At 39.9% G+C, this 12,804-nt stretch overlaps 7 protein-coding genes across 7 annotated transcripts; 5 read left to right on the top strand and 2 right to left on the bottom strand. All coding sequences in view use genetic code 12, as the record gives it.

Annotated features, from left to right (window-relative positions):
• Positions 1-82: 82 nt before the first annotated feature.
• On the top strand, positions 83-1,927 carry CPAR2_301100 (uncharacterized protein; the record flags this gene model as incomplete). The annotated part of the gene is made up of 1 exon (XM_036807465.1): positions 83-1,927. The coding sequence occupies one exon, from the start codon at positions 83-85 to the stop codon at positions 1,925-1,927; it is 1,845 nt and encodes a 614-aa protein (XP_036664299.1).
• Positions 1,928-1,986: 59 nt separating this feature from the next.
• CPAR2_301090 (mRNA-processing endoribonuclease) lies at positions 1,987-3,303 on the top strand (the record flags this gene model as incomplete). The annotated part of the gene is made up of 1 exon (XM_036807464.1): positions 1,987-3,303. The coding sequence occupies one exon, from the start codon at positions 1,987-1,989 to the stop codon at positions 3,301-3,303; it is 1,317 nt and encodes a 438-aa protein (XP_036664298.1).
• On the bottom strand, positions 3,304-4,170 carry CPAR2_301080 (uncharacterized protein; the record flags this gene model as incomplete). The annotated part of the gene is made up of 1 exon (XM_036807463.1): positions 3,304-4,170. One exon carries the CDS (start codon positions 4,168-4,170, stop codon positions 3,304-3,306), a length of 867 nt encoding a protein of 288 aa, XP_036664297.1.
• A 55-nt stretch (positions 4,171-4,225) lies between these two features.
• On the top strand, positions 4,226-4,897 carry CPAR2_301070 (uncharacterized protein; the record flags this gene model as incomplete). Its single annotated transcript, XM_036807462.1, has 1 exon — positions 4,226-4,897. One exon carries the CDS (start codon positions 4,226-4,228, stop codon positions 4,895-4,897), a length of 672 nt encoding a protein of 223 aa, XP_036664296.1.
• Positions 4,898-4,910: 13 nt separating this feature from the next.
• On the bottom strand, positions 4,911-8,411 carry RPA135 (DNA-directed RNA polymerase I core subunit; the record flags this gene model as incomplete). Its single annotated transcript, XM_036807461.1, has 1 exon — positions 4,911-8,411. The coding sequence occupies one exon, from the start codon at positions 8,409-8,411 to the stop codon at positions 4,911-4,913; it is 3,501 nt and encodes a 1,166-aa protein (XP_036664295.1).
• A 112-nt stretch (positions 8,412-8,523) lies between these two features.
• THG1 (tRNA guanylyltransferase) lies at positions 8,524-9,321 on the top strand (the record flags this gene model as incomplete). Its single annotated transcript, XM_036807460.1, has 1 exon — positions 8,524-9,321. One exon carries the CDS (start codon positions 8,524-8,526, stop codon positions 9,319-9,321), a length of 798 nt encoding a protein of 265 aa, XP_036664294.1.
• Positions 9,322-9,405: 84 nt separating this feature from the next.
• On the top strand, positions 9,406-11,820 carry GLN4 (glutamine--tRNA ligase; the record flags this gene model as incomplete). The annotated part of the gene is made up of 1 exon (XM_036807459.1): positions 9,406-11,820. The coding sequence occupies one exon, from the start codon at positions 9,406-9,408 to the stop codon at positions 11,818-11,820; it is 2,415 nt and encodes an 804-aa protein (XP_036664293.1).
• Between the last annotated feature and the right edge of the window lie 984 nt (positions 11,821-12,804).

Here is a 12,804-nt window from a genome sequence, read left to right as displayed (position 1 = left end):
GCAAAATATTGTCGCAGAGGATATATCTTAACACATCCGCCAACACACACACACACACACACACACACACACACACCTGAAAATGTCGAATAGTCAATCTGGATCCCCCCTACCCGAATTGAATAGACCCACTGCCAAGAGGTCTCCCTCTATCTTGGTCACTGATGCTCGTAGTCACCAGGTAAAGGGAGCAAGAGCACCATTTGCTGGTCATAGTTTCAAAAAACAGCAACAACGTCAACAACAGCAACATCAATCACCATACAGCTTTGAGCAACTGCAACATCAGAATGCCTTGCTGAAACGCTTAGCTTTTAGAAATAAATACACTGATATCTCAGTTGACAAGTTGCTAAGTAATTCAAGCGATATACCTTCTGGTCAAAGTCGACTCCCACCAAAGTTGGGAAAAGGTCGTAGTTTTGACAGGAATAGCTCATCTTCGTCTCCACCACCACCACCCATTGTTAGCCCATCGAATCCAGAGACGAGGAGGAACATCAGAAGTATACCCAAGCTATCACAATCGCTACCATCAAGAACGTCCAAAACTTCACAAAAATTGGTATTAATACCCGATGAGCAAAGACATAATGGGTCTCCTCCTCCCAATAGCGGCAATGACGAACGGATGACAGAACCTCCAGACAGTTTAGATATACAAGCTCAAATTTCCAGGTCAAGGGCAGAACTAATGCCAAAGGAGAAACGTGCAAGAGAATTCAGTCGAATGACTGCTTACTTCATCTGTGAGGAATTCGATCTACCAGCTGTGGCGAAGTTCCTTAGGAAAAACCACGAGGTTAAGCCCAGGCTATACGATGAAGCATTGTATGTTCCTTATACATTGCCATTGTTGCCAGGAACCGATGGATTACGTGTTAAATCAAACAACTCCATAAAACTACAAGCAAAGAATAAACACATGGAGAAAATGATAAACAAATCAGAGCAAACTGACCATCTTTATGAGTATTATTCAGGAGTGGAAACACCAGAGGATGCAAACAATTACTCAATGGATCCGGAGTTGGAAAATTTTGACAATAGCAGCCCCTTTGACCCCAGTGAGCCACAATTTTTTGCTCCTCCTTTAGATTCGTCGAGAATCAGCGATGATGGTGATAGTGGTGATTCAAACAGTGACAAGAGTGATGAAAATCCAAAGAAAAGGGAAGTAATACACAGCTCACTGTCATCATCGGTCCATAATCTGTCCGATGTGTCCAAACACCACGCAGAAATGTTTGTTTTTGCATATGGTGTTGTTGTGTTTTGGAATTTTTCCGAAGTTCATGAAAAGAATATTCTTGCTGATTTGGCATTTGCCGACCAGGAGCTTCTCATTAATCCTATTGATGAGCAGGATATTGAAACTGAAGAGTTTCATTTTGAGTATGACAGAGACATACACAGGCCAAGGATATACAACGATATGATCACCTTGCGGTCCAGCGACCACTTGATAAAACTCACAATGTCTCATGCCATTGCGCAACTGACGAAGCTAGGATTATTTGAGAGCAGAATGGTAAACATCTTGCATCTGATTAGTAAACTTCCCAAAAAATTGGCATTGACTGGAAGACTAGGCCTCAAAAGGAATCAATTATTAAAAAAATCTGGAAAACTATTTAAACTACGTGTGGATGTCAACTTGTCAAGCTCAATTTTGGATACTCCCGATTTCTTTTGGTCATTTGAACCTGCTTTGCATCCTTTGTACAATGCAGTTCGAGAGTATTTGGAGATTGATCAGAGGGTACAAGTGTTGAATGATCGGTGTAAAGTGTTTTTGGAATTTTCTGACATTGTGACAGACAGTATGAACGAAAAGAATACAAATCGGATTACCTGGATGTTGATCATCATTATATTTCTCAGTCTTTTTGTTAGTGTTTTTGAGTTTATATTGGAAGTAATGTAAAAATGTGTGTACGACTAAAAAAAAAACATATCGTTTTATAACTTTGTTGCAAACCGCCAATGGTCCTACCGTCCATATACTCCCACGAAGGACTTTCTCGGACAGATGCTAATAAACCAATCACCTCCGGGAAGAAGCGAGAAAACCTTCCTACTGAGTATACCTTGAAAACTATCGACGATAGGGTTCAAGCAGCAGTGGAACAGCAAGATCACGATGGAGATATAGAGATGGTTCCTATGGAGAATGAGCAAGAGGTTGATCTAATAACGTCGTATGTGAGTTATTCCCGTGATGCAAATTATTATGACGACGATTTGAATATGAATATAGAGCATGCCCCTGATTTCTCGTTAGTAGAGGGAAATATATCATTCTTGATTATAGATACCAATTTTTGCATATCGCATCTAACTATCCTCGATGAACTCAACAAAATAGCAAACGACTATGGCCTTATGATAATAATTCCAGTCTATGTGATTCAAGAGTTGGATGGGTTAAAGAACTCGACAAAGTTGGAAACAGGAAACGAATCAGTCAGAAATCTTGCTAGATGGGCGAATGAGTGGATATATAACCAGCTCGCCAATGGTCTGACTATAGTGAAGGGACAAAAACTAAATCAAAGACTAAATGCAGACTTGACAAAGGATGATGCTATTCTAGATTGTTGTCTTTATTTTCAACACCACTATGCACATCATTTGATTGTTCTTTTATCAAATGACAAAAACCTATGCAGTAAGGCTTTGATGCATGAGATCCTAACTGTCAGTTTTCGACAAGGCATGGAGGCGAAATTGATTGGTCAAAAGATAATGGAAGAAAGTTTGTCGAGATTTGGCCAACGTGAAGCAAAGTATAAGCTCGTTGTTAACCATGAAGTGCCAACCCAGCCGCAGTCTTTGGCGCCCGAGATTACTGAAGTTGCAAATACCATAACCACTACTGAAACATCACCACTGACAGTAATTTATACAGAGATTCAAACGCTTTTACTGAGTGTCTTACATCGTTGTATGGTTGCAGAGTACCAAGAGGACCTTGATCTAATACGGGACTACAAAAAGGACAACTTGGTGAATTTACGTCAGTGCAGCCAATTATTAATTCGATTTTGGTCTTCCGTATTTCAACAATATTTCAAAGCGATGCCAGGAAGATTTGTGCCTTTTGAAGAAATCGGCCAAGGTAGACGGCTGAAAAAGATACCTGTATATACTGACGAACCAACTCCCCAAAATGTCGCAAAATTTGTTGCTTTTTGGTCAGCAGTGTTGAAAGTGTTGTACCATGGCATCATGAATGAGCAAGAAAATGAGGCATTGGATATTTTTATACTCCGGTGGAAGGATTTGGCACCGAAAATTTGATCAAAGTTGGCCAATCTTTTTACGCTTTGGAGATTCGTTTCGAGATGAGTTCGTGGACTGTGATCGTTTTGATGGGTTTACAAGCATACCTATTGGAGCTTTTTTTGTGGGTTGGGGAAGTTTTTGCACTGGCAATTGTGAGCCGTCCTCTGTGAGGGGTGTTTTGTCCTTTGTGAGGGGCGTTTTGTCCTTTGTGTTGGCCACCCATGTAGTTGTAATTGCAATTTCAATATCATGCTTGACCGAATCCAAGTCTTGTAATCTATGCCTCTTGTAATCCTCTCGCACTTTCTTTTCCCACCGTTTCTGGTCAAAGTCGCCAATCAAATGAAGCACTTCCTTGTTGTTTTTCTTGTACTGTTTGATCAACTGCTCACCATGTGTTTGTTTGAAATTCAACTCCAAGAATTTGGCGTAGGACTCTTTGGCTTCCAGGATGCTCTTCAACTGCTCTATTTCATACAGAAGATACGAAGTGTTGGCAAACTGCTGAAAATTAAGTTTGCATAGGAACTCAATTGTCACCTCAGGTTGTTGTTTCTTTAATTCAAATTTCCAAGTAAAGTCCAAATTAAATTGTGCAATTAAGCTGGGGCCATCGACGAAGGTGATTTTTTGGGGTATGTTCTTTGCCAAAGTGTCCAATACCAAAACCAATTTTTCATCACTCAAACTATCTATTCCCAAATCACTAGCTTTCTTTGACAAGCTTTGCTTGTCTAATTCCTCCATCCAGACCGTTTCGAAATTACTAAAGTAAAATCCGCAAGTGAGTTGAGTGCAATCATAGACGATACCATAAATGCAATCACATGGTTGTACAAATTCAATCGCCTTGTAGTGCCATTGTGTTGGGAGTTCATACATATAGAAACGTTTTGCACCAATACATTTGTAACATTTTATTTTTCATCCACAAAGTATGTCCTCCAATCAATTAATAATAACCGACAAGCAGTGGCAATTACTTGTCGATAGAGTCAAATCACACCAACAATCGAATGAGTTCAGATACCTTATTTCCGTAGCAGGTGTGCCCGGTGCTGGGAAGACCACGTTTGCAAATAAAATGGCAATGGAATTGTCGAAACAAGTTGCACCGACCATGGTCCTCTCTCAAGACGGGTTCCATCTATACAGATCTGAATTACAGGCAATGCCTAATGCAGAAGAGGCGATAAGACGAAGAGGAGCCCCCTTTACATTCAATGCAAAGGCATTTGTCAGTTTGGTGTCCCAGTTAAAGGACAAAAGCAACACAGTGAAAGCTCCTTCATTTGATCACAAAGTGAAAGATCCTATTGAGGATGACATTGTGATAGACCCATCGGTGGATATAGTGATAATTGAGGGCAACTACACATCCCTTAAGGATGAAAGTTGGGCCGATCTAAGTCTTTTTGTTGATGACACCTGGTTCATTTCCACCCCAGAATCAGTCGTGAGATCCCGGATTATAAAACGTCACTTGGAGGCTGGTATAGCCAATAATGAGGAAGAGGCAATTGAGAGGGCTGACGGAAGTGACTTGCAAAATGCGAAATATATCATCGAGAACTCAAAAATTACAAATGTTTCAATACTAGCTGAATAGATAATATATACACCTACTTTGGTTCAACGTTGTATCTCATCTTAATACCCATTGCTGAAAGCTCACTATCCAAATATTTCAATACGAATGGAATAGCGACAGTGGTGGTATTATCACCGCCAACAAATTTAACACCGTGGCCATCTTCCCATATATCGGAATCTTCAGCAAAACTGTCATATTTGTCCAATCTAATAGAGCATCTCCTACACCTGATGCTGGCCATTGATCCAATTCTAGGAACCGACGTTTGTGTAGTTAGTATTGAGCCACATGACTTACATATTGAGGTTTGCGTATAATCTGAACAGTTCAACAACCTATCTTGCAACAAGAATGCAGTACCATGACCGATCAATGCATCTCTTTCCATTTCACCCACACGAATACCTCCTGATCTTTTTCTACCTTTTACTGGTTGCATTGTCAATGAATTCACTGGACCAGTTGATCTTACTTGAAACTTGTCATTAACCATATGTCTCAATCTTTGATAATAAACACATCCAATGTATATATCACAGCGCAATTCCTCACCAGTAGCACCTGAATACATTGGCTCATTTCCGTGGAAATTGTAACCTGCCTTCAACAACTGTTCTCCGAAATAATCAGCCGGTGTATCTGATTCACTGAATTTCCAAGGGGTAGCATCTTGTGCGACACCGTGCAATGCACCGGCTTTACCAGCCAAAGATTCAACAAACATACCAATGGTCATACGCGAGGGGAAAGCGTGTGGGTTGATAATAACATCAGGTTGCATTCCACTTTCAGTGAATGGCATGTCTATTTGTGGCCATTTTCTCGAACAAACACCCTTTTGCCCATGTCTGGAAGAGAATTTGTCCCCAATAATAGGTTGTCTGGTGATTCTGTACTTGATGGTGACTTGCTGACCCTCATTGTCACCAGCGTCATCTCCAAGCAATTTAACTTCTTCAATATATGCAGGCTCACTCGAATGATACGTCTTGACCTTGGTTTTTCCAAGAGTGTCATCGTAATATGCAAGAATTGGATCACCTTCTTCCACTTTTACTCCAATCACTGGGAACCCGTCGTCATCTAGCTTGGTCTTCCACGCCTCTGGCCATTCATCATCACCAAAACCAAAATGTTGCGTGATTGGATCACCTCTTCTTCTTGATTGAGACAAATCAATTTTCTCCACTTTGTAAACAGTACCATACCCGAAACCCCTTTCATCTGATGACTTGTTGATGATCATTGCATCGTCCATATCATAGCCTGTGTAAGATATAACAGCAACGATTGCATTCATACCATTGGGGAAGTTGTCCATTCCGTAATCATCATACAAATTGGCTTTAACAATTGGTGTTTGACCAGTTTGCAAACGGTACAATTTATTGTCTGACCTGTGAACCAATGCGGTACCGGGAGTACCCATTGTTTGCTTACCCATCTGGCATTGATACATATTTCTTGGTGATTGATTGAAATCCGAAAATGGTGTCAAATTAGCCAAAATAGAAAGAATGTTAGTTGGCGAAAACTCAACGTGTGAATGTACATTGTTTTCGATTTCCTCTGGGGTAACAGCAACATTCATGTAAACTTGTTCAAAGGGACCAACAATGTCCTCTTTGCCCAAAGGCAAATACTTTACTGGTCTCATCATTCGCGAGTGGCCACCAAATAAGTATAAACCAGGGTATTGACCTTTACTCGATGGAGGAACGTATCCGATTTCCAAATCCAATGGCAACCCATGAGTACCTTCAACTTTCCAGAATCTCAATGTATCTGCCACAATTTTACCTTGTTCATGAGTTGTCCAACCAACAATTTTACCATCTAATTGCACGCAACACAAGTTTGGTCCAGCGGCAAATGCACTTGCTGGTGAAACACCGAGTTGCGCCAAGGCAGCTGGCACTTGCGACACGTCAGTAGCGCTAGTGGCAATGATACACTTGTGCGATAAATGGTTCAATAACCCACATGGTGATCCATCGGGAGTATGGACAGGGCATAAGAATCCCCATGACTCAGGTAACAACTTACGAACCGTGGTTGTTTTCAATTCAGCAAAGAAAGAACCCCTATGCACCATTCTGAAATGTGAAATAAAACGATGAAAATTGATCTTTTCGGCAACAACAGTGTAACCAGAGACTTGTTGCAAATCTAAACCAGATTGAGATACCAAATTACCAGTTGACAAGAAATATTGCAATTTTTGACCAATGTTTTCATTGATTCGAGAAAACACTCGGGTAATGTACTTACGGTCGGAAAAATTCACACCAACACCTCGGTTTATATCTGATTGCACTTGAAGTTTGAAATTTTGCAAATACTCATCGATTTTTTCTTTGATAATCATACCATACAAAAATCCACCCAATAGAACTTCTTGATGCTGAGTGGCATCTGGATTATCAGGGGCACAATCACCAGCCACTAGCGAGTACAATTTTCGAATCATAAACAACAACATACGAAATTTGTCCTTGTTATCAGGTAAATGTACTAAAACAATTCTTTGTAAAACTTCTTTTCCCACGTCAATATCCGATACATCAGGAGTGGCACCAAAAACAACTCTAAATTTGTCACCCAAATAAGCCAATGTTTCCTGTTGCGAGTGCAAATGGTACGATTTAAATGTTCTCAACAACAACTCCAAACGATCAGTCAAGAATGAATTTTCAACATCATGGCCAACAATACCATCGAAAATTTCACGATCATTAGTCTCAACGAGAGCTTTCAAAATCATAACAACTGGAACTAAATACTCGTTTTTCTTCCATGAAAATCTGAAAGTGACATTACCATCGTTGAGATAATGTAATACATTTGTTTGTGAAGTTTGGTCTGGTCTCACTGATCTGATTTGAATACCAAACTTGGTGTATGATGCACCTCTATTGGCAAATGACGGACGAATTATTGCCATAGGATGATTCCTCCTTTGCACAATCAACATACGAATCAACTTTTCAATACCGTTTACAATAAAATACCCACCTAGTTCATCACTCTCCTCTTTTGCTTCAACCAATTGATTTGGTGACATTTTCTGTAAATGACATCTATTTGATTTTAACATGATGGGAATTTGTCCTGCTTCTCTGATTTCACTTTGTTCTTCGCCATCATTAACACTCCATGTTACGTTCAACATTAATCTGGCTTTATAAGTGGTCATTCTCTCACGACACTCACTGGGCATTGTCTTTCTGTTGATGGATAATTTGTCAGTTGGTGGAACGCTTGGCTTAGCTATGGATACCGATTCAACTCTGATATTAAGCTTATTTCCTAGCCTGTCTGTCTCTTTGGAATCAAATATCGTCTTTGATCCAATGTCCTTAACGGCCATGTTTAGCAACCCACCATCTTCACCATCAGTCAATGCGTCGAATGATCCAATATGTGGTGCCACTGCATTCTCCAACAATGGATATATTTCAGATTTGTTTTTAGGGGGATTCTGGAACCTCTGTTCTCTTGTAAGAGTACGAAATTGTGCTTGCGTCATGGTGCAATCTGATTCGAAAGGGTACAGAAGATGTCAAATTTTTTTTTCCAAGTTTTCACGAGATGAGTTTGAGATTTTGGTTGCACAAAAATATAATCACAACACCAACCAAATGGCCAACTCAAGATATGAATACGTGAAAGCGTTTGAAAGGGAGAATTATCTACTCCCTGATACATTCATTGTCATACGTGTTGATGGGAAAGGTTTCCATAAGTTCTCACAGCATTATCGTTTTGATAAACCAAATGATTTACGGGCGTTGGGAGTCATGAATCGAGCCGCTTTAAAGGTAATGCAGAAATACAGTGACGTCTTGATGGCATATGGCGACTCCGATGAGTATAGCTTTTTATTACGGCGAAAATGTGAGTTGTATGAGAGAAGAGAGATGAAGTTGTGCACGCTTTTTGCCAGTTTGATGTCAACTTATTATATGTTTTATTGGAATTTGGAGTTTAGTGAGAAGTCAATTGAGGAAGATATGGTGCCAACGTTTGATGCAAGAGCAGTGGTTTATCCCAATTTCCAAGTGGTGAGAGATTACTTTAGTTGGCGACAGGTGGACTGTCACATAAACAATCTATACAATACAGCTTTTTGGAATTTGGTTAAACTCGGACTCACACCACAAGAATCGGAGCAGAGACTAATGGGTACTGTGTCATCAGACAAGAATGAAATACTATTCAAAGAGTGTGGGATAAACTATAACAACGAGTTGGAGATATTTAAAAAGGGAACCATCTTGGTGAGAGAGCTCAAAGATTATACCCGCAAGGTTGATCTCAGCTCCAGACAGAAGCAAAGGGAAGAAAAAAGTAGAAGGAAAGCAGAGATAAAACAGTATCATGTAGATATAATCAATGATGACTCATGGTGGGAGTCACGCCTTTGGTTAAATGAATAGAGCCGCATTGAATAAACAACAAACAAATAAGAGCGAAATAAATTTTTTCTTTTGCTCAACTCTACTCTTATCATCCAAATAGCCATGTCATCAGAGGAAGAATTGATTGTATTATTCAAAAACGTTGGTTTTGATGAGAAAAAGTCCAAGGACATTGCCAAAAATAAGAAAGTGGCAGGGTTGTTACAATCTGTGTTGGAGAAGTCATCGGTTGAGTCATACACTGATGAGAAGAAATTGACCTTGTTGCATCAATTGGCTATATTGGAGAATAAGAACGGTAAGCCAATCCCTCATATTGACTTTTTGATCAATGGAATAAACAATGATGAAATAAAGACAAACTTGCAGATCACTGAGGGAATTAAATACTTGCAATCACATAGTGAGGCTAAACAAGATGAGTTTAATGAAGCAACTGGTGTTGGGATCGAAATAGGAGAATCAGAAGTGAAGCAAGAGATTGCTAAATATCTTGACTCGATCAGCTCCAAATTGGAGTCTGAAAGATATGCTGTTTTACCAAAAGTCATGTCTGAAGTTAAAGCGCAACCTTCATTAAAATGGGCGCCACCCAACTTGTTCAAGCCCATTCTCGATGAATTATTCTTAGCAAGGTTAGGACCTAAGGATGAAAGGGACGTTAAGAAAAAGGAAAAGAAGAAACCAGTTGCTGCTGGTGCCGCTGGTGCTGCTGGTGCTGGTGCTGCTTCTGCCACATCCACTAGAGAACCAGAAACTGAAAGGTCAATGTTTTCTGAGGGTTTCCTTGGTGATTTACATAAACCAGGTGAAGAGCCTCAAAAGTTCCCCGAGCTATTAAAGGAACATTGTGAATTCATTAAAGGTCAAGTCTACACTCGTTTCCCGCCTGAACCAAATGGGTTTTTACATATTGGACATTCAAAAGCAATCATGGTTAATTTCGGTTTCGCTCAATTTCACAAGGGCAAGTGTTATTTGCGATTTGACGATACCAACCCTGAAGCTGAAGAAGCCAAATACTTTGAATCTATTAAGGAGATGGTTTCCTGGTTGGGCTACAAGCCGTGGAAAATCACCTACTCATCAGACTACTTTGATGAACTTTTTGAATTAGCAGTGAAGCTCATTAAGATGGACAGAGCGTACATTTGTCATTGTACGCCAGAGCAGGTAAAACTTGGCCGAGGTCAGCGTGAAGATGGATCTATGGGCGGTGAACGTTTTGCTTGTGAGCATCGCTCACAATCAGTTGAACACAATTTGGCAGAGTTTTTAGCGATGAAGGACGGAAAATATGCCACCGGTGAGGCTACATTACGTATGAAACAGGATTTATCTAGTCCATCGCCACAAATGTGGGATTTGGTTGCTTACAGGGTATTGAACAAGCCTCATCATCGTACCGGATCCAAATGGAAGATCTACCCCACTTACGATTTCACCCATTGTTTAGTCGATTCGTTGGAGAACATTACTCATTCATTATGTACCACTGAGTTTGTTTTATCAAGGGAATCATACGAATGGTTGTGTGATACTTTGCATGTATATAGACCAGCTCAAAGGGAGTATGGAAGATTGAACATGACTGGTACAATCATGTCCAAGAGAAAGATTGCCAAATTGGTCAACGAGGGCTACGTCAGGGGCTGGGATGATCCAAGAATTTACACCTTGGAAGCCATTAAAAGAAGAGGTATACCACCAGGGGCAATATTGTCTTTTATAAACACCTTGGGAGTGACCACATCAACCACCAACATTCAAACCACCAGATTTGAAAGTGCTGTACGCCATTTCCTTGACCAAACCACACCTCGATTGTTTTTGGTCTTGAATCCAGTTGAAGTTCACATTGACAATTTGGCTGATGATTTTGAATTGGAAGTGGAAATTCCTTACAAGCCGGGCAAGGATGTCAATTCATTAGGCAACAGGAAATTGAAGTTCACCAATAGAGTGTACATTGATCGTGGTGATGTTCGAGATGAGCCAGCTGATAAGGAATACTACAGGTTGGCCCCTGGCCAACCAGTTGGGTTATTGAAGGTTCCATTTAATATTATTTACAAATCGATTGAGACTGTTGATGGTAAAACCATTGTCCACGTTGATTACGATGCTGATCAGACCACCAAGAAACCCAAGACATATATCCAATGGGTACCTGTCAACGACTGCAAATCGATTAAGGAAGTTAGAATCTATAACCAATTGTTCAACTCTGAAAACCCAGCAGCACATCCAGATGGATACCTTGCTGATATCAATCCTGCCAGTGAAGACGTATTGACCAATGCCGTGATTGAATCAAACTTTGACGAAATTGCTGCCAAGTCACCAATGAATTTGAAAATTCCGGATTCCCAATTCAACATCAAAGAGGATGCAGGAAATCACACAATCAGATTCCAAGCGTTGAGAGAGGGCTACTTTTGTGTTGACAAGGATTCTAGAGATGGCGCTTTGGTCTTGAATAGAATTGTCACTTTGAAAGAAGATGCCAACAAGTAGAAAGTGTGTCCATTAGTGTGTCCCTGTGGCAGGTAAGCTGAGCAGATGCTAGTCTTCTTGAAGATATGGACGTTGATGTATAGTTCCTTACAAAGAAGCATTCTTACAATAAATTGCCCTGCTTGTATGGTACTCGAGTAGGCGCAGTAAAAGACCAGGATCTAGTATTCGGTACTTTTGTTTCTGTGTTGATCTCTTGGTAGAGTTATATTTGTAGCAATGTATACAAGCTAGGACAATACAATATGAAAAAAATAATTGGCAGAATATTCGCCATAACTTTATCGTTTTTCACCGTGAGATATCTCTTAACACTGAAAACAATATATATATATATATATATATATATAAAGTAAAAGTGTACAAGCTAAAGCATTGATTCCTTAAAAAGAGCAAGTGAACTTTGTGTATGATTCGAGAGAACGGTCCTTTTGTTTGAACTTGCCCTGCACTCATTGTAAGTTAATTTTGAACATGTTGTTTGCCAATGTATGCGAATTGCGGGAAGGAACCTTTACTTTATGATAGTTTTTCTAATTTCGGAATCATAAACACTCACAGTCCGTGAGGATGGAATTGAGGTGAATCAAATGCAACTTGAAAATCATTCATTCTGACTTGCAACTCTTCTTGATTAAGTTTGGTTCTTTGAACCGAAAACGGCTATAGCCACGATAACTAATACGCAAATATCGCCGTTTTATTCTTCATTTTTTTTTTTTTTTTTTTAGCAGCAAGTCCTTTGAGGAAATAGATATCAAAATGCTGGTGACGAGTTGAGTTGTGAATTGTTAAACCCTGTCCATCACCAGCATAACTAAACACGCGAGATTCCAATTTCAATTGAAACAGGACGCATACTGATTTGGAACTTGAAGTATTTGTGGAAACTCATTGTGAAGACTTAAGCTTAGATGAGAGTGAGAAGAAGATTGATCGTGAGGCTAAATATGAAGATCGATCCTTTAACATGGAAGAATTTGC

The sequence above is a fragment of the Candida parapsilosis genome, contig 005806 (assembly GCF_000182765.1).
Source record: "Candida parapsilosis strain CDC317 annotated contig 005806".
NCBI classification, from domain to species: domain Eukaryota; kingdom Fungi; phylum Ascomycota; class Pichiomycetes; order Serinales; family Debaryomycetaceae; genus Lodderomyces; species Lodderomyces parapsilosis.
The sequence above is the reverse complement of the archived record's forward strand: the minus strand, read 5'-3'. Positions and strand labels throughout refer to the sequence as shown.